Source organism: Callionymus lyra, chromosome 9 (genome assembly GCF_982586985.1).
Source record: "Callionymus lyra chromosome 9, fCalLyr1.hap1.1, whole genome shotgun sequence".
Lineage (NCBI taxonomy): Eukaryota > Metazoa > Chordata > Actinopteri > Syngnathiformes > Callionymidae > Callionymus > Callionymus lyra.
Genome location: NC_141826.1, coordinates 4,794,824 through 4,815,307, shown reverse-complemented (window position 1 = coordinate 4,815,307; position 20,484 = coordinate 4,794,824). Strand labels below are relative to the sequence as shown.

Sequence of the window (20,484 nt, the reverse complement as noted above, 5' to 3'; positions counted from 1 at the left end):
AGTGGAGTCCATTTATCTGATTTGAGTATCAACCAGTGAGTGTAGGTGTCCACTCCGCTGAAGTTCACTCGCTGCCGCACTGAAACTTAAATGAACTCCACAAAAGGCAGCAGACATGTCGACAGAGAGCTGGAGCTCCAGTAGTTTGGCCCCCAGCAGCTATCAACACTCCGACGTGCATCATTACCAGGACTGCCAGGACTTAGCACCTCGGCGTGGGCGATGTAAGACACTTTGAAGATGATGCAATGCCAGAGTCTATAGATTAATTATCAAACTGATGAAACCAAGCAGGTGCACACAACTTGCACAACTTTCAACACTATTGGTTTGAAGATTTGGAATTCACATGGATTTTCTCCTAGTGTAGTCTGAATTCTTGATAATCATCCGCATGTGTGGATTACCTTTTTGTTTCAGTGTCGCCACAATGGAATTGGCATCAAGTAGTGATGGTCTGATGAAGCTTCATGAAGCAGTGTCCACTAGATGGCGGTCTCTGCATTTTCCTTTGTTTTGAACAACTGTTCTAATGAAACATCACATCATTTTTAAACTGATGGCGCCACCTACTGACCTCTAAACAACATGACACTGTTTCATGAAGCTGAATCAGACTATTGTGTTATCAGTTTTATCTTGACCTTTAAAGTATATACTTTATTGAATATTGTTTTGATTGTTTAAGCGCCTTGTGACCCTGGTCTGGAAAAGCGCTATATAAGTAAAAATGACTTACTTACTTACTTACTTACTATCATCACTAGGTACATTATCAGTTGCCCAAATTTTCCACAAGTTAAGCGATCCAACGTAGTTATACATTTGATAAAATGACTGTCACTTTAAAGGCACCAAAAAACAACTTGAGCAACTAGAACCTGAGTTAAAGTAAAGAAGCAACTTAAGGTTGAAAATAAAAGTCTCATCACATTGAGGATACATTTTTAAAACATATGTCTTTCATTGTCTGTTCTTCACATGGTGAAAATATAATTCGATTGGAGAAAAAGGTCAAACTTTACATGTAATCTATTGCCAATTTTACAATCTGCATAAGTATAAAATGTAAGAATCAGCTGGTTAAAAATATAAAGCAAAATAAAAATGGACTCTTCCGTAAGTACAGGGACTTTAACTTACAATGAGAGAATTTTACATTACATCAAGTTGGAAATTATGTAAAAAAAAAGGTAGCGGTAACAGTTCCATTAGCCGTAACACTTTTGTGTTACAGGACCTTATTCCCATTTTTTTTTATTAGAAATGATGGGTTGTATAGATAAACCCGGATTATGTGGAAACTAAATCTAGAAAGAGTTACAGGAACTAAACACATTTATGTAAAGAATCTAGTTAAGAATTAAGCCTGTTTTTTTAATAATATTTTATGCAATTATGTATAAAAAAGGAGGTTCGTCCAAACTGTTGGAAAAGGTTGTTATTAAGACCTTTAAACCCAAAAAGTACATTTATCTTATACTTGAACCTCGTTGAGAAAGATATACTGTATATATATATATTTTTTAAGTGTAAAAAGCATCAAAAATAGTATAACAACTTTATATGTTTTTTTGGTTTGTTATACAAGGCTAATAAGAATTTTATCCAAAGTCGTTTTATGACTTTCTATTTTTTGTCAAAAGTGATGGTTGTCCATACGAGCGAAGGTTCAGCTCCACATATTATATATTTATCAAACGTAAGAGACTCTCTTCCTGTCTCATTAGGCGAGTCCAAACATGAATCTGGTTCACGTAGAGCAGCCGGACTCTGAGCTGATTTACTGCTGTATATGAATCAACGGCTCCACAAGTCTACACAGGGATAACTGACGAGCCCCTAACGGCTACTTACTGCAGCCCTTTGGTGAGCACTGATGTCAGCACATATTTAAACTTTCTGTACGTCCATTATGAGACTTGATAGCATCTGAGTCAGTGGAAAAGTTGGTACGGAGACTCGTGAGCTTTGTGAGCATTTATTGAGTGACTTTGAACTTGCACATTTCTGACGTGTAATATATGTTTCTATATTAGTTTTGTGAAAGATTAAAAGTTTGTTTTTTTTACCATATTTCCTCCTGAATGAAGAGAATAAAAATGAATATACTTCATATTTCTTTTTTATTAAACAGTTCAAGGGATAGTTAACCTTAAATTCAAATTTCTCTCATTTTCTACTCACACTCATATGTGTGTTTTTTTTATAGTAACAGGCGGTCATGCATGACACTGAAAAATACCGAAATACTTCCATACTGCTAATCTGTTATGTCTCTATTGTATTGAAGTCCAGTAAGAGAAAAAAAAAGTATATATTCAAGCTTGTTTATACAAATAAAAATTACTTACTTACTTGTTTATAGCTTAAGCTAAAAGGCTAACATGCTAAACACAAGAAAAACAGTGTCTACTACCTACACTTGCGCAAGACTTAGGTGAACGATCTAATTAATAAAATAGATTTTTTTTTTTTTTCTAAGCCAACAATTATCGCAAAAGTCAGGCTCCCACTTTTGAAATAGTTCCTACAACAAACTTTTTTACATTGTCCAAGAGAAGACTCTAAAAGTAAAAAACATTTTTTTTAGTAAAAGAAAGTCAAATAAAAAAGGTTAATTAATTTGGTTTTTTCGATTGTGCCACAAAGAATCAACGCGTACCTCGACAGACCAGTGGCTGTAAATAAAAGTGTTTGAACATTTTTTAACTTTTATTTGACATTTGACAATTTTATTGACATTGAGTCTTAGAAAGTATTTTTGTGATGCAGAATTTTTACTCAGGTTTTCTTGAATGTTCCTCTGGTTAGTCCTTAAATCCTAGTTTTCCGTGTTGAATGTTTTTAGCTCAGTTACATGACTTTCCGGCGTCATCTGACAACGGTGCTACTGGTGCCTTTAAGTCCTGGCATGCTGGTGCTTTATCTGTGTCGCCTCAAATACAGGCTCAGTTGGTGGCGCGATTCTCCCTGGGCTTTGCAGGCTGGTATCACCTGTCTTGTGTATGTTACAGACGTCTTCTCAGATGTGCAACACAAGCGACTATTTTGTTCCTAAAAGTGGAAAACATGTCAGAGTTCTTGAGCGTGATGCGATTGTGTCCTGCTTCTCAGCTCGACATTAAAAGAACAGACATAGGGGCCCATCTCCGAACCCAATCTGTCAAGCCATCCGGAACGGGAAGTTTGTGAAGTGTGCAACAGAACCTTGAAATATGCCTCCAGCATGACTGCTGCCAGAGCTTCTGCTTTCATCCCACCTGTCTCAAAGTATAGAGCGCCCTTACCAAAGCCTTCAGCACAGTGGCATCAACAGATAGACGTGGTGTGCTGTATCTGTTAGCTTCTCTGCATGTCTGAAACGAACATTAAACATGCTACCATGCTTGAGAGAACCATGTGCGTCCCTTTACATAAATGACGACCAAAATAAACCCACAAGCAGATGGCGCCTGGTTTCCTCTGGTGTTGTTAAAGCTGAAGCCTCCCGCGGGCTTTTTCACACTTGTCCTATTACGGCACCTCCTCAAAACCCCCACTGCAAAGTTAGACTAAATTTAAACCAATTCCAGAATAGTTCAGCATCTTGTGCGGTTCTGTCTCGTTTACTCTTGCCTGACAGGAGTTTAATCAATTTGCCCAAAAAGGTTCTCTGCCGGAATTGTATTAACAGAAATCAGGGACAGGAAACTCGGTGGTGAAATGATTTATGTTGGTGAAGCGAGTGTTTTACATCAGAGCTGAAGTCGTGGTGTAAAACCATAGACTCTATAAGATAAGGAAATAGCATCCGTGACATCACACGTCTGTTACCTTACGCCAGTTTTGAAGTCGCGGCCATCTTGGAAATGCAGTCTTCCGGTATAGAGAGATCCTGTCAAGAGGCAAAGTTACGACAGGATCCATTATGATTTGATGATGAAACCGCACCCATTTAGCTCTGCTAACATACGCACATAGTCGGTTAACTCAGCCACTGCCATTATTTCTGATGGTGAAATTAGTGTTTAAGATGTTGAAAGTGGCTGTAAATATGTTTTTGATGCCATAAAAGTAAGTTGTTTTTTTGGTCTCGGTATGCAAACTAGGTGTTTTTTTTAAACCAGATGCTGCACCTTGAATTTGGAAGGAGGTGAAGGGTTATTAAAATAGTTATTTCCAGTGTTTTGATGACATTATTAGCATTAGCTGCATTTAGCTTAAGTAGCTTAGTGGTTAGATCTCTATTAACAAAAAAAAATACTTACATTTGAAGCCATGTCTTTTTCCTAGTTTTTGCCGCCATTAATTTCAGTATTTTTGAAGCGAAAGACATTCTGGGATACCCCTTACAGCCAAGTATTGGGACAGCCCTTGCTCTTCTGCAGGATTTTGAGGTTCAGAAACAAGCTTGAGGATTAGGGACATTGATAGGACAGAGCCTCTGTATAACTATTACCAACTACGATTCAGATACACAGTGTTTCCTAACCGTTATCGTGGGAGACCAACTCGTGCTAAATAAGTAGACCTATGGTGTGTCCCAAGTCGCGCATCTTTGCACTTACACTTAATATTTTGAGTACACAAGTGCCTTTACACTGAGGAGTGTGCGGAAATATAGTGCGCTGTGTGCACTCAATTGGCGCAATTAAACAGCCAGAAATTTTAGTGTGGATCGATGGACACACGACCGCCATCTTAATGATGTAGAAGGAACGGAAGATACGTCACTGATGACGTGCTTCAGAGAGGATACCGGCGTAAACGTCTCGAGAACATACTAATTTGACCACAGAACAACACAAAAACAATAAATAAATTGTTTCAATTGTCAAAAATTGCTGCCAAGTGTCGCCGACAGGCTTAAAACCGCAGGGCTAAAAAGTAGTAGAAGAAGAAGCTGTCATGTGTTTTGATTTAAGACAGTACTACCCTGCTGACAGTAAATGCACAGTGTACTGTAAAGCAGTGCACTTAGAGAAGTTTGCGATTAGAGGCACAGCACTAGCGGTTGGCTGCAGAACTGGCCCACATGTTTGAGATCCCTGCTGTAGTTCCATCCGTCTTCCCCGTCGCACTTACTAATTTTTATCTCGGCAGTTATGAAGCGGCGCACACTTTTATATCCTGCGTTTTCTCTATCCAAACTGAATAATTCAGCGGTGCGTTGAGCCACTTTTTGACATTTCAGATTTATGCTCCGTGTGGGCTTTTTGGGCTCAGACTACGGTTCGATATCCTCCGCCAGCAGGAAGATGAATGCAAATATCAGCGTTTGCCTTCACTCTTGCCTCCGTATTGATTCTTTAGCAATGCTAACCATGACTAATGTCCTCGCCCAACATGCTAGCAACCAGTGCTCCTCTGCAGACGCTACAGTGGCTGAGCTCCAGACATTTGAACTTGTCTTCTGTTGTGACTCTGTTTTTTTTCTCTCTGCACTTCAAACATCTTAGGATTTTCTCTCTCTCTCCCTCCCATCAATGGAAGCCAAAATCCCAATGCTTTGCTCTCTTCATGCACTCCATAGTCTGTCAAAGCCGATAAGGCAAATTGCTGGTGTCTGTGCTTTAGTCATGTCCTCCTGCCACTCCTTATTCATTACAAGTAGATCGACCTTCCCTCCGATCTGCTGCTCTCGCCAAAGTACGCTACATCTACACCCTTTCCCTTCCACTTTAAAAGTGCTTCTTTTATCAAACAAATGCACTGGGGTTTTGTGCCTGCTTGATATTATCATCCACAACCCACTTTTAAAGAGCTCAAACCTCACACACTCATTTCCATTATGTCATTTCATGAACCTCGTTGCACATCACTAATAGGAAGTCGTTTTTTTTTATCAGCTATTGCATGAGTCTGGCTCATTTCCTGTCAAAAAACCAAACTCAATCATTTGGATTCAGTGAGTCACACTTGCTTCTTTTGCACAACAATTGATCGAGTCTGTGTCGATCCATAAACGTAAAGAAAACATCGTCATTGATGCAACGTTTTGAACAAGCCACATAGGCTGCCCTGCAGCTGCAGGGCTTACAAGTAGCTTTATAGTGATTAATGTGGAGATCCAGGCTGATTTGCAAGGCTGAAAATACAGACAAATGGACGTGTCACAGGAAAGGTGAAGGGATACTTCCCTCTCATCTCACTTACTGAAACAAGATGATGCTCAAAGATCCATGCTTCAATCTGTCTTTGGGTTTTTTTGCCAGCGGGGTATAGAAGATCATTCAGCAGAGGAAAAACATCTCCTTTTCAACTGAATCGATCAAAAATGATTATAAAAGTTTGTTGTATTAGACAATATTATAATATTATAATTATAATGGCATTGTAAATGTAACGTTTTACCCATTTCTTACAAAGAACATGTAGAATTTACTAGAAGTTTTATTTATTTAAATTATTCTTATATATAAATAATTTATGAATTCATTTTTTTTATACTTTAAGAAATAAATAAATGTGTCTTTTTTATATACAAGTAAGGGTTTTCTTTTATATTCTTCCCATAGATTATCTCAAACCTGTGAAACCAGATGACATTACTAGAACTGCAGGCGGCAAGTTCAAAGAAGCGACGCAATCTGATTCAATTTTTGTGGTTAAATAGGGTCAATTAAAAAGCAAAACTGAAACAGATTTTCACCTAAAACCTTTTTAATTTTAGATGTTCTGTGATTATTGTGGAAGTAGTGAGTTAGAAACGGTGGTTTTACTCATTTCAATCTTGGCCGAATTACCGTGAGTGTGCTCTGGGGGTTTCTGGGAAGAGAAAATGGAAAAGTAAATGCACAATAAAAAAATAAAAAATGTGGACTCACTTGGACTTATCAGTTTTGAAGTGACAACTTGTAATTAAAGTAATCTACCAGTGGAGTATCTAGAAATAATGATTAAGTAAGTTACTAAATAAGTAAGTAAGTATTGGTTATTTGTAAAGTGCGTTTCTAGACCAGGGTAGCAAGTAAACAAGTGATGCTTTTATCCAAACCCTTACCATGTGAAGTAATAGTAAAATTGTATTTTGTCCTATGGCAATTATATCGTAGCATTCTTTTAAATAAAGTATGATTTCTGCAGCTGATTTTATCATCTGCCGTGTTGGGTGACGACCTCGGCCAAGAGTTCAGTTACCTCCTGTACCTGACAAAAGCTATGTGATTGACTGAAGGGATTTCTGTTCACTTTTAGCCTTAAACTCGGTACATCAGTGGGAGCTCTGCTGGTAGGATAGTGCCGAGAAGAACAAGGAAGGACGTGTTGCAGTGAAGACACAGCGCCGCTGCTCCCCTACCAATCTCTGCTCTCTTGATGTGTCACCAAGGTGACATTGCCCAGGGCGCTCTAGTTATTCTACCCGGTGTGGAGCCTCGGCCTTCCATTTGTAGCAATTAATCATGTGGCAGGTTGTGATGTAGGCATGAAAGTCTTCCCTTTCTCCCTCCGATCGCTCAAATTAGCCTTTTATTAAAGAACACGGTAAGTTGGGATTCGTGTTGAATCAAACACTGACCATCAATCACTTCATGCTACACATTTGGTGTTCAGAAGTTTGATGTGATGAAACGGTGACTGAATATGTGTTTTATGTTGAACCAATGCTTTTGTTAAGAGCGACTTCCAACTGAGGAGCAATTATATCTGCAGTCTGACAGCCATTTGCCACAGTGACTCATAACCAAGACCAACCTTAAATGCTTAATGTCACCACGGATATACATTTGATTAAATCAATCCGAAGAAACAAGTGTTACATTTGAGTCAAACTCTAGACCCACATATTTTCTTCAAAATACTGGAATATAAACCCAGCAACTTTAATGATGATGATGAAGATGCATTTCCTTTCCTGGTTTTCCTTGAGTCTTATTAAAAATTGAAAGAGTCTTCTACTGGAATTATAGTCAACGTTTGTTTAAAGAGTTTTCTAAAACATTTTAAAGCAAAAATCCCCTGGTTATTAATGTATTAATCAATGAAAAGCGATGTCCCTAATGGTGCGTCAGTCCCGTTCACATGAAGTCTCTCGTGCACAATGTGCCAAGCATTCCGGTTCTCCCGCGCGTCACTTGAAAGCACGACAAAGTTTTGTTCACAGCTTTATACGTTTCATCCGAAACTCCACTACAAAAGGAAACTGAGTGAAATAAAAGTGCAGATGTCTAAATATACTTGAAGAAGCACTTTTGAGTCGGAAGTCTGTGGGTGTTCTCCTCTTCAGCCCCGCAGCACTGGATTTTCCGAAGCTGAACTTCCATCAGTGCCGAGCTCCAGCTGAGATGTCACAAGTTTGATACTTGCAACAGTCATCAACAGTAATGTGACATGACCGAGTGTCCTTGAGGGAGGGAAGCGGACCCTTAATCTCTCGCCCTCTAAATCACATCAGAGCGGCACAAAGTTGTGTAAGAGTTGAACAATATTCCGGCAAATGATTGCGGGGGGTAGGTGGTGATTGATTGGAGTATTTAAGCCATCCCATTACACTATCTAATAGCCTGCGGTGTGACGTGTGTGTACTGTAAACTATGATGGAAGTGTAAATAAGGAGAGATACAGCGGCTTGCCAGAATGACCTCAGCATATTTCCCTGCCTTCGTGCTGCCAAGACTGCCAGACAGATGCGGCGCTGCAGCTTATCCATGTCCTCGGAGCGGCATTAGTCTCCTGGATATTGGAGAAGTCTCTGTCTTACACGAGAAATTAAATAGCCCGGACATTTAAATCCTCAGCTCATTACAGAGCTTATGCACATTTATGTGTTTGGACCTAAGTGCTGTCCCTGAAAATACCAGACACTCGAGCCTTTTTAAACAACCTTCTGATCTCTTACATCGTCTATATTTCTGTCACACATTTATGGCTTTATTAAAACAACCTCGTCTACCATCATTCACTTGTCCTTCATCACATTCCTCCAGGTTGGGAGACTTAAGGTAACACTGTAAAAATCTGTGGAAACTCATCAGCAGGTGTTGTTTTTTTTTTTACTTTAATCAGAGTGAAATTACAATTAGACTCAGATCAGAATCAGATAAAAACACAGTTTTTGACAGTATTGTAAACACAACACAGGAGTTTATTGTGCTGTCATTAACAAATATAAAAATTAAATAATATAAAATAGAATAAAAAGAGGTTGATAAAACAAAATACAATTCATTAAAATAAAATAAACTGCATTAACATAAAATGACATATGAATAAATCATGAATAATTAATACAAATAAAAAACATTACATTTAATTAAACAATGTTATATTTTTACATGTACTTTTTGTGACAATTTACAAGAACATTTTTTGTTTTGTGTAAAATATGAGCAACATCAAGCAACTTCAAGAACAGCTTGTCTGTTTTGTTAGCGCGTTGTTGAGCAACTATAAATACAGGTAAGAAGTTGCAAAGTCTAAACCGTATAAGGTCCTAAGTAGTGATGGTCTGATGAAGCTTCATGAAGCGGTGTCATTATTTTCAGTAGTCCACTAGATGAACACAAAGCATCTATATTGCTTGTTGAACTACAATAAATAGTAAGATAAGAGCCAAAGAAAAATGGTTTGTTTCATGTCAGAAACTAGCTGGGTCGCTTAAAGGCAGTCTAAGGGCCACACATGGCCACAGGGGTTTAAAATGAGTCTTGGTTATTTACCCAAAAATGACTTTATTGGTGCCAGTACATCAATACGAATGATCATACTCTCATTTCCTTAAAGTATCTAACTTTAAGTTTAACATTTTGTTAAATAGATTTCTAACTGAAGTCTAACTGAATATTATAGATGCATCAATGATTAAAGCAATATATAATGGTTAATGAGACATGCTCTCTTGTTTCTTCAATAGTATTACAAATGTTTTTTGTTTTTTTTTTCCCCTTGTTTCAGAGACGTTATTATTGTCTCTGGAGGTGGTGTCAGCCCAGAGTGTCACCACGGCTCAGGAACATGGATCACAGTTCAACTTAAGTCAAGGTCAAGCATTGGACGGCGTCACATTGAAAAGCCGTCCCCGGGACCTATTCGTCTTTGTTAACGGCTCTTGTGTAATTCTCCGGGATACAAAGGAGGGATCAGTCTGATTGTACTGTCAAGAGTCGTGCTCCGACCTGGCTTCATTTGAATTTGTCCTTCAATCAACGGAATCATTGAAAGGAACTAATCAGAGGAGTTGGCCGCACGCTCCATTTCACACACCGAGAGGTTATGATGGGTGGCTGCGCGGCGCTGCAGGAAAACGACAACATGGCCGTTCAGCGTTGCTATAGATCGTCTAATTAGGACAGAGGCAGTGTGAATTCAAACAAGTTGCTGGATGTGAATAATTAAGCGATTGCGGCGTTCACGTCTCGGCTTTGATGTGTTGCTCGGCTTTGAAGAGATTCCCACTTTAGCTGCACAGCGGAGCCCGTTATATCTGCGCCCGTGTTCCACTATTAATGTGTCATGACTCACCAGATTTGGTGCACGTATGTGTCATTATTAGCGAGAAAGAATGTTTACCAGCGCTTGTGACTTTGGAAAACGACTCTCAGACAAGTTATTATTTTCCAAAGCACACGCGGCTTTTTGTTCGATTAAAAACAACCGAGATTCACCCTCAGAAGGGAAATAAGCGGTTTTATCAGTTAGACTTGTTGGCATCCTCACTTTCCTCTCTATTTATGTGTGATTACCGTCACAGCTTTGTTCTATTATTAGGTTTTGTCGAGATTTCTTTCACACTTCAAGGCTGTGGGGCAGAAGCGAGCGCTGTAAAACTAGGCTGAAGCCATTTAGCTGGAGGAAGCGTATTAGAGTTTGACAAAATGGACACAAATGAACCAAAACCAGACAATTCCCAGTGTCACTTAAACTTCTGCCAAAGTGCCACAACAAAAAACGGAAAACAAGTTTGTGAATATCAATGGGCTCCTGCAAACAAGAGATGGAAGTCAGTTCATCTTTTAAATCCTTTGGTAAAATTTAGACTGTTGTGTCTAGACACACTTTTTTCTTTTCAACAAATTAACAAATTGAAGTGGGTGAAATTTCATGAGAAAGTCAAGTAATAATATTCCGAATAATTCACAAACATTGGAAAAAACGATTTTAATTAATGATCAGTCAGGTTAGAAAACTTACTTGGAACTGAACAGACACCAGATTTAGTTCAAAGTCACAAATATTTACTTGTACACAAGTGAGAAAGAACGTAGACCTACATGCCTCCTTCATGACTCAATGGTTGCATGTCTGAATTCTCTCTTAAGCACAAAGAGGTAGGGTTGCTGTTATACTGCGACAACAACAAATTCCTCAGTTGTGTTTACAACGCCGGTAATAAAGGTTTCTGATTATGATTGTGATAGCACCAGCCGTGTTATCTTACTCCAATGGTCTTACAACTATAACACAATCTTTGGATGTTTACTACCCTCACTTACTTGCTCACTCCTTCGGTCCAGTTCCTGGCACGGAGACAAACCTTAAATTAATTTCTCACACACGCAACAGACGAAAATAGTATTGATACAATTCTAATAATGATATATGTGGTTTACTAAATTTGATAGACATACTTTGATTTATCATTTTTCAATCATTATCTATGTTTGAGCATCCAGGCTGTACTTGAAAAGTCAGAGCTGACAGATGAATGGATGTTGGGTAGTGATGGTCTGATGAAGCTTCATGAAGCAGACTGCTATCAAGTGCGCTCTAAAAATAATGGCACTGCTTCATGAAGCTTCATCAGACTGTGTTGGGATCCACTCCCTCTTTTTGTCTGTACTTTATTGCATCGATTTTGTTGCGAAATCATAGCATTGACGCTGTGGACGTACACTTATCAGGAGTCTGTTACTGCTCTGTTGTTTATATAAAACAGTATCATCCACCTGTCAAAGACCCCCACAAGGCACCAGGCAGTAACGGCCAATAAGGGCCCCATATGAGGGAATGCCTACATGTTTCTCTTGACAGTATCTAAAGCAAAACCATTGTTTGTTCCTGATGTGACATAATATCCACCCGCTCTCTGGGCTTCCTCCAGCCAGGGACCCTTAAGAACTGACAACGGGCCCAACTTATAGCCAGCATCAGGTTGGCAGGTATTACAGGGCAGTAATTGGTTGTACCCTCTACAGGGTACCATCGACAAACACAGTCAAGACTTTTTTTAATCCCCAAAACACAAAGACTGGTGGGTAAATCCATGGACCTGACAAAAAGAGGGTGTTGTTCTGGCAGACACAAATTGGATCAAAAGGGGGGTTTACGGTAAACTTTGTTGGTCGTGTCAGTGCTCAACACTTTATTTCTTCCACCAAATTTATTAGTAGAAGTTTTTACTGAAGATATTTGGCCTCTTCACAAGACGTCACATCTGTTCAGCAGAATGGGTTTTAAAGGACCAGAGGGGAAGATGTGTCACCTTGTGTGCTGTGTAAATTGAAACATGATGTCGTAGAGCAATCGGAGGTTCACCTGAGAGGGTACGAGGGCAACATCGCAATGGACCGCTTCATTCGGCATCGCTATGGTAACAGCACATTATGAATGAGTGCCGCTCCGAAATGTTGAAGATGTTGTTTTGGGTCAAAGTCTGCAGAGTGCCGCTTTAAAAATCCCAAAGCAAATCTCAGAAAACCCATAAATCACCAACCTTTATGAAAATAGCATTAATGGTGGAGCCACCTCTTTGCTTTGCAATTACTGCTGTTTGAAGGTGAAAGGGAGAGATTTTGTCCAGGGTCACCGTTACGAAAGCACAATTAAACACCTTTATAGCATCACATTGCATATTTATCATTTCAGCGGTAATGAAATAGTGTCTGCTCAGGTCAAAGGGGAATTCTGTGACCTTGCGTTTCCTTCTGTTTCCGAGTAAAGTCAATTTATTTTGGGACATTTTATTGCTTTATCACACAGTTAGAGAGGAGAGAAAGGGAAAATGAGAGGGAGCAGGTGACATGGACTGGAACAGGGGACGCAATATCGAGGGCAACGGTGTCCTGTGTGGTATTCATCATCACACACAGACTCTTGTATTACCTGCCAGGTCGTTTTTATCAAAAGAAATGTGAAATGAATGTGTTGGTTAATCACGGTAAATGACTAATCCATTGCTGAGGTCATGCCTCAATGTCAGTAATTGTCCATCTCCAAGGTGTCTAGATTCATTTTACATACTTAAGTTGCACTGACATTCTCAATACCCTACGTTATAACACACGTTTTGTGTTTATCTCCACCATCTCACGGAGAAAAAAAAAAACAGTTTTCGGTTTGAGAAATGTCACAAAGTCCTTGCTTGTTATTGGTACTGCACAAGTGGAGCAGAAACCAGAAACATTTTTGATAGCTTACAAAAAAAAAAAAAAGCTAATTATTTTCCTCCACAAGGTATTGCACTTCTGTGTGTGCTGTGTATTGACCAGCTGTGACAAAATATGTGTCAGTGTGTGTCCACTGAAGTGGAAACTATCACTGAGGTGGTTCTTAGCAGGACTTTATCTGTCTGGAGACAGATTGGGTTGCCATCACTCAGACCCTCAACTTAAAAGTTCTGCAGTTAAGCTGACATTATTTATGATGTAAAAGTTCCTAAAAGTGTTTTTTCTTCAAAACTACATTTATCAGCCACAAGATCTGATTAATTTAACGTTCTTTGTTCCAGACTAGGAACAATTTATTTTGGAATCTCAGTTAAGTTAAGAAGATCCACTCATTGGAAAATGTCCGGTTGCATTAGCAGAAAAAGAAACAACCCAGTTCTAGATGTGACGGGTCTTTCTATGAAAATAGTATTTCCACTTTAACCATTAAAATAAAAAATCTAGGACGGGCAAAATTTCGAAACATTTACATTATTCTAGAAATTAGATAATATTCTTTCATTTTGTGACACAGGTGTGATTTTCATAGAGAACAATAAATGTATTTTACCAACCCGTAACAGACAAACTTATTTGTTTACAAAACATTTCATGTTTTATTGTCAAATTGGTTTTAGAAATTCTGGTTTTGTAATTATAGGGATTTGTAGAATAAAGATATCTTTATTAAAAAATGTAAAAGAAGGGATACTGGGTATAATACATTTTAACTTGCAATGACTGCAGCTAGCACTATTACCAACTAGCCAAGATAGTTTTTGTTATGTGGTGGTAAAAATTGCCCGAACCTGAGCAACATAATTTACTGTGTATGATGTCATTAACAGGAAAACAGGGTCTTTGTAATAGCCAGAATATGCAAGTGTTACTGGGTGGTATGTACTGTATGTGGACAGTGATAATAAAGTTTTTTTTTATTGGAAAATAATACTTTAAATGTAGAAATATTTAACAATGTAATAAGTGTTACCTGCAGCTTTCCAGACTTGTTCTGATATTGACATAGACACAAAGAGTGTTTAAAAAGGGCTAGACCCATCTTGACCAAAAGAGCTGCTGCTTCATCTTTGTGGAAGCCAATGAAGCTCACACAAAACATGATATAAAATCCATAACGATGGAAATAGTGGCTCCGTGGAATTTGAGAGGTCAGAGCTCTGCTGTGTCGATGTAGTGAAATATGATGTAAAATCAGCATCTGTTCTGGTCATCAGCTCAAGCCCTCTGTGAGATCTGTCAATCAAATTATTTTTTAATGCAGTTGCACAGGAGCTGTACCTGTCAGGAAAACTCTAAAAAAAGGCAATGCCATAATAACAGTGAGGACACAGAGAGTTTCTCTGCGTCCATAAGGATGTATTGCTTGGCGAAGAAAAAGGCAGGGGTCTATAATTGGGTTTTGACTGTCCTTGTTAACACAACCATTGACATTTCTCCCAATCCTCACACTGCTTACCTGCAATGCAGAGTTGATGCTGTGATTCATTGGTAGCACTCCAAGTGTGAGGCCTGAGTTGAGGTGACTAACAAAAGTAGGAGAATGAAGAAAAAACGGGTTATGCGGAATGAATAAAAAAGAGGAGAAAGACATTTACTTTTCTTACAGACCAAATCACGTGGCCTGCAAAATACTAAGAAATCATGCCAGATTTTGTTTTTATTTCAAAAGTCTGGTAGCTCATCTTACGCTTTGAAAGATGCCATTTTTATAAAGAGAGCGCCATCTGGAATGCTCAGAGTGGTCTCCTCTCTGTGTCGATGGAGCATGTAATGACAACTGCAGATCTGCTCAAAAAACATGAGCACCACTGTCCTTGGCCCCTCGCTCATATGTCTGACAATTTGGGACCAAAACAACGTCTGTGTTTCCATCATGTTCTGGTTGATATGCTACTATTTACATGCCGCATGATTATTTCTGTGCATGTGCCATGCTGTCTTCTTGGTTTTTATGAGAGCGCATTAGAACGCCGCACACATATGTGCTACATCTTTTTCAAGTGGAAGTTCCTCCTAGTGTCTGTAGCGATGGTCTGATGAAGCTTCATGAAGCAGTGACATTATTTTCAGAGTCCACTAGATGCTGATCCCTGCGCTATTTTCCTTTGTTTTGAACAACTGTTCTAATTAAACATCACATCATTTTTAAACTGATTGCGCCACCTACTGACTTCTAAACATCATGACACTGCTTCATCCCTTTACATCAGTAAAAGACCTCAAATCCCCAATACGTAACACTGAAAATGGTGTTTCTGGCTCACCCTTGTGTTTGAACAGCATAACTGCAATGTCCTGAAATCTCAGGTTCGATTTTGCCAATTTTTTAAATAAGGATAAGTCACGTTAAAACAAACGTGTTTGTTGTATTTCTTGTGTTGCTTCTGGGTCAGGATGAAAGACCTCTGGGGCTTCCAGAAATACATATGCAGTGGTGGAGGTCATTTAACTTGACTCAGAGGCAACACAAGGGATACCACAAACACATTTTGTCCAGGCCACTGGTTGACCTTGACACTGAGATAACACAAGAGTTAAGAACATTGTTACAATAACAGATAAAGAGTGACTGGACTCAGGACTGTTCTAGATAAAACTACAATAATGTAAAAATGTTATGTATTGTTACATTTCCGTAACATATTCACTAAATACAAAGAATACCTGTTATAACAGCAGTCACCGAAGAAGCAGCCCAACTTTTTTATACAATAACCTCCTAATTATATTTGATTTTGTGTTTCTTATCTTGTTGCCCCATTGTTACGATTTGAGGATTCAATAATGTGATTAGTGCAATATAAAATAAGTTATTTCAGAAGTGTGTAACAAACTGATGCTAACTCACACAGTGCCCTTGGAGTAGCTGGCATTTGCAAAGGCTGGCGACCCCTAAATTATACGCTGGGAAAATAGATAAATATCACAAAGTAGAAGCATCCTCAAAGGTTATACTGAATACAACACAAATTAAACCTGTAGGTCTAGACACTAAATGAAGGTCCTTGTATTGATCGGGTCCAAATTAAACACCAGACTAACACCAATTCAAGGTGGTTTCATTTGAATAAAGGAGAGACAACTAATTGAATAAACATGGTTCGCTGACATCACATAGTTATTGATTCCTCATCGGTCCCTCAGGAAAAAAAGCCAATAAGCTAAATGACATTATTGGATTTGTGTGCGTGTGGGATTATTTGAATTATCGTGCTCCTTGGAGAGAAAAGCCGAAAAGATAACGGACCAATATTGTGCGTTTCACTGACAGATTTTTGTTGTTTAATTTCCCAGGTATTCTCTACAAAGGCAGCGGCGAGAACCAGTTCATCTCCCTCCAACCCCCTGTGATCTCCACCGTCATGGGAAATGGACGGCGTCGAAGCATCTCCTGCCCAAGCTGTAATGGGCAAGCCCAAGGCAACAAGCTGCTGGCTCCGGTGGCCCTGGCGTGGGGCATTGATGGAAGCCTCTATGTGGGGGACTTCAACTATATCCGCCGCATCTACCCATCTGGCAACGTGACGAGCATCATGGAGCTCAGGTAAGTGTTTGCCCAATTTCCACTGATGGCTCCATATATCCTGCGGCACCACGGCAACTCTGTGGCTTGTCCAACAAAATCCAGCACATCTGATCTCAAGAACTGAAGTGTCATGCTTTTATTTTTCACATTTCACAACATACTATAGGCATCAACAAACCCTCTATGCCGCTGCTCCACCAGGGAGCCAAAACAGCAGGACCACCTTTATTTCTTCTCCATGTTAACATATGTAAGCACAAACACCCTGTCATCTGCAAGAGGAGATGCCAAACTCAGCAGGAAAATATATCCCAAAGAAATTTCAAAAAAGCTCCTCTTCCGTCAGAGCTCTTTGATATTGTCTGACTTCAAAGCCCGCTAGTGCACATTCGTCATATTCAGATTTGGGGCCTGGCACTTCTCCACGACAGTTCCCATGGAACGCCTGCCTCTGATCCCGACATTCAAACTTATCAAAACCGGTTTATTTCTTTATGTAGGTCAAGCTGCACAGGAACTGGTGTTTGTGGTCTTGGTGGATGGTGCTTTACTGCACAGCTGGTGGGTGGATTATCGTGACAAGGTCGAGCAATAGATCAGTTGCTCTGGGTTAAAGTAAACCTGTTCGGTGCGACAAGTACCGTGTATTTTGCTTCAGGACCTGCAGGATGAGGGTCTGCCATTCAAAGTTGGTAGTTTTATGTAGGTTAAACTGGGACACACGTTGTCATATCTTCTTGCCTCTCAATCAGACACTTCTTAAAACGGTGATTGGGCAATTTTATCTAAATCAATCGGCACTTGTTAAAGAAGGAAAAGTCGGTACCGCCTGATGAAAATTCCCCTCATGAATCTATTTTTTTAAATGAGCAAAATAGGTGTTGTTAACTATGCTGAAAAGTTTGTGAAAGTGAAGAGAGTCGAGGGTGTTTAGCTTTAGTTTTTTCACAATTTCACTCGATAGATTAGCACAATCATTGAAGAGCAACAACTGGATCCTCGATTAGAAGCAGATGGATCGACTTTGACAGAACCCACATGCGTTTTTCTTGCAATCTGCACTTTATTCAAAAACATTTGCCTGATTCGTCTCCATGATTAGAAGAGACAGTAAGTAGCGTATAATTAGAAAGAATCGTGCCTCAGGCCAACTTTGCTCAAATTAGCACGTCTCTGATTCCTACACGTGGCTTACATCAATGCGACAGATAAGTCTTAGTACCAGTTGGGATCTGTTCATCCTTGACCTCCTTATCGCCCGCTGTCACCTGGTGTATATCCTGAAGGACTCCGATTGACCACATGATTACTATTAATATCGCAGAGGCTTCTAAGACAAGATTCAGTGAACGGCGGCTTATGAAGGACAGCTCTGCCATTTGTCCTCAGGAGAACTTTAGACTTTATTAAAACTGACAGTTTTTTCCAAAGAGACTTCCATTCAAGTAGACACACAGCACTAATGACCCTGCCAATGGGCCCTCACTGGAAACCTCTCCAGGATTTAACCCCCAACCTTCTGTACCAGCTCCATCTGAGCTACCCAGCTGTAGTCACCAGCTGCACGGAGACAGAGGGGGACAGGGGGCTTATGGACGTCACATTTGCTGTGGTTTAAGAAGAAATAATTAGTCTGGGACAAGAGCCTGGATACAGATGTTCGATACACACCTGGTTGTGTATGTCCATTTTTAGGACACATATTATAATGCTTTTGATTGTGTAGGTGAAATGATCCTTACCAGCCTATTTTAGGCAGATTTGAATCAATGAAAGATGCAAATGGTGACAGGAGGTGACGGTCTGATGAAGGTTCAGGAAGCAGTGTCAAACTGATGGTGGCGCCATCAGCACTGACTTCATGAAGCATCATAAGACCAGCACTAGTGACAAGGTGGTTAAATTAACCAAAATATGAAGCTTGCACTGTTATCCACTAACCAAACTAGCAACCCCTCATTCTAAAATTCCATTTCCTTTACAGTATCATATGTGTCATACAGCTAAGCTTAATGGATTTCACCAAACAAAAAGAGAAAATTGGCTATACTAAATTGTGTGGGAACTGCTCGTGACCTTGTCTCAGCCAAGGATGTATAGCACAAACTTGTGACGATGTGAAATTGTAAAATTCAGGGACATGTATATTGTTTAATATAAGATCAATTATTTAAAAAAAAACATATAGCCTAGCAGTTTTTTGAAAAAACAAAAGTGCTTATAGTATGTAGGACTTCATAAGAATATTGAAATGTTCTGTGTTTTTCATTTAAAAACATAGATTAATGTGTAGTTTTAAGGTTAAATAGAAATTTAAACTTCATGAAATGTTTCATATTTCTTATTTCTTATCGTTATTTAAACTGTCTCAAGTGTCTCAAGATAACTTTATGATTCGATACTTAATATGAAAATGATTTGAATCAAAATTGAATTGAATTATTCAGAAAGCTTGTTTGAAAACAGCTTGTCTGTAAATGTCTCGAGTCCATCAGAGACTTCTTCATCACGTGTCCAATCGGCAGATTTCCAAAGATAAAAGGTCTTTCTCCGTCGTGTTAAAGATCGTATCTCTTAGATAAACGGCCGATGCCGACTCTGTCTCGTTGAGCCAGGCTCGACAGCTCGTCCTATGGAGGTTGACCAGGGCAGGTCCAGCTGGGAAGAGACTCGTTTGCAGACCCAGGACCAGATGGAGGGATTAGATCTCCACACAGGCCTGAGACGTATAAGTAAAGGGCTGCCAACATGGCCAGGCGAGCAGGAGTTTGTGGCCAGCTGCTAAGAACGTTGCCTCTGTGACCAGATTGTTCCGGCCCGCAAAACACGTTTGCTAAACAATCACCCAGTGGGCTCTTAACGTGCCATTAGCCCAGAGGATGTTCCCCCAATTCTAATTCAGTTCTCGGTCGTAGCTTGGCGGATATTGGCGTATTTTAAGCAACGCCTGACCTTTTTATTCTTCTCTCCATGAAACCTGCTGATGCACACATTGTGTTTTTTTTGGCCAAGCAAACTCATATTGGAACCTTTATTGAGCACAAATGGGAAACAATACTGTGGCAGTGCATAAAAAAGAGTGAATGCTCAGCAGCTTCAGCTCGGATAAATAATAGTTAGACACGTACAGTAGCTTCTGTCTCCAAGCAACCATTTTAGACTACTTAGGAGGATAAAGCAGCAAACACAACAACATATTAAATCGACTCCGGCATAAAGGCCAATTTCATTATTGCTGATGTAGTTGAGATTGCAACAATAGCGGTGCTGAAATAAAAAGAAAGGACATTTTGAGTAAAATCTGTTGAAGCTTCTTTTAATCTACCACCGAGGACGGATGTTAATATAAAGTCTTAATCTAGATTCTGGCGGCAGCGGGCAAAAGTAACAAGTCGCCGGATCAATATTTCAATACGAGCAGCCAAATGGAGAGAAGCAGCAGTAATGCGGGAAGGAGCTTTATGAAGATTGGAGTTCACAATTTCTTCTTCTTGGGTTACAAACACAACACTTTCCGACAAACCAATTTTCCACTGACATTCCGCAGTGATTGCTCAAGGACACACTTGATTTATGTCGGTTGGGAAAGAA

General features: G+C 39.5%; 1 protein-coding gene across 4 annotated transcripts in view; it reads left to right on the top strand.

Moving 5' to 3' along the window:
• Positions 1–20,484, top strand: part of LOC148071521 (teneurin-3) — a 264,037-nt gene that overhangs the window by 214,600 nt on the left and 28,953 nt on the right. For all 4 annotated transcript variants that reach the window (XM_087798802.1, XM_087798801.1, XM_087798800.1 and 1 more), the window contains one exon: positions 16,662–16,911. In XM_087798802.1, coding sequence (XP_087654928.1) covers positions 16,662–16,911 — 250 coding nt within the window. The remainder of the gene's footprint in view (positions 1–16,661; positions 16,912–20,484) is intronic.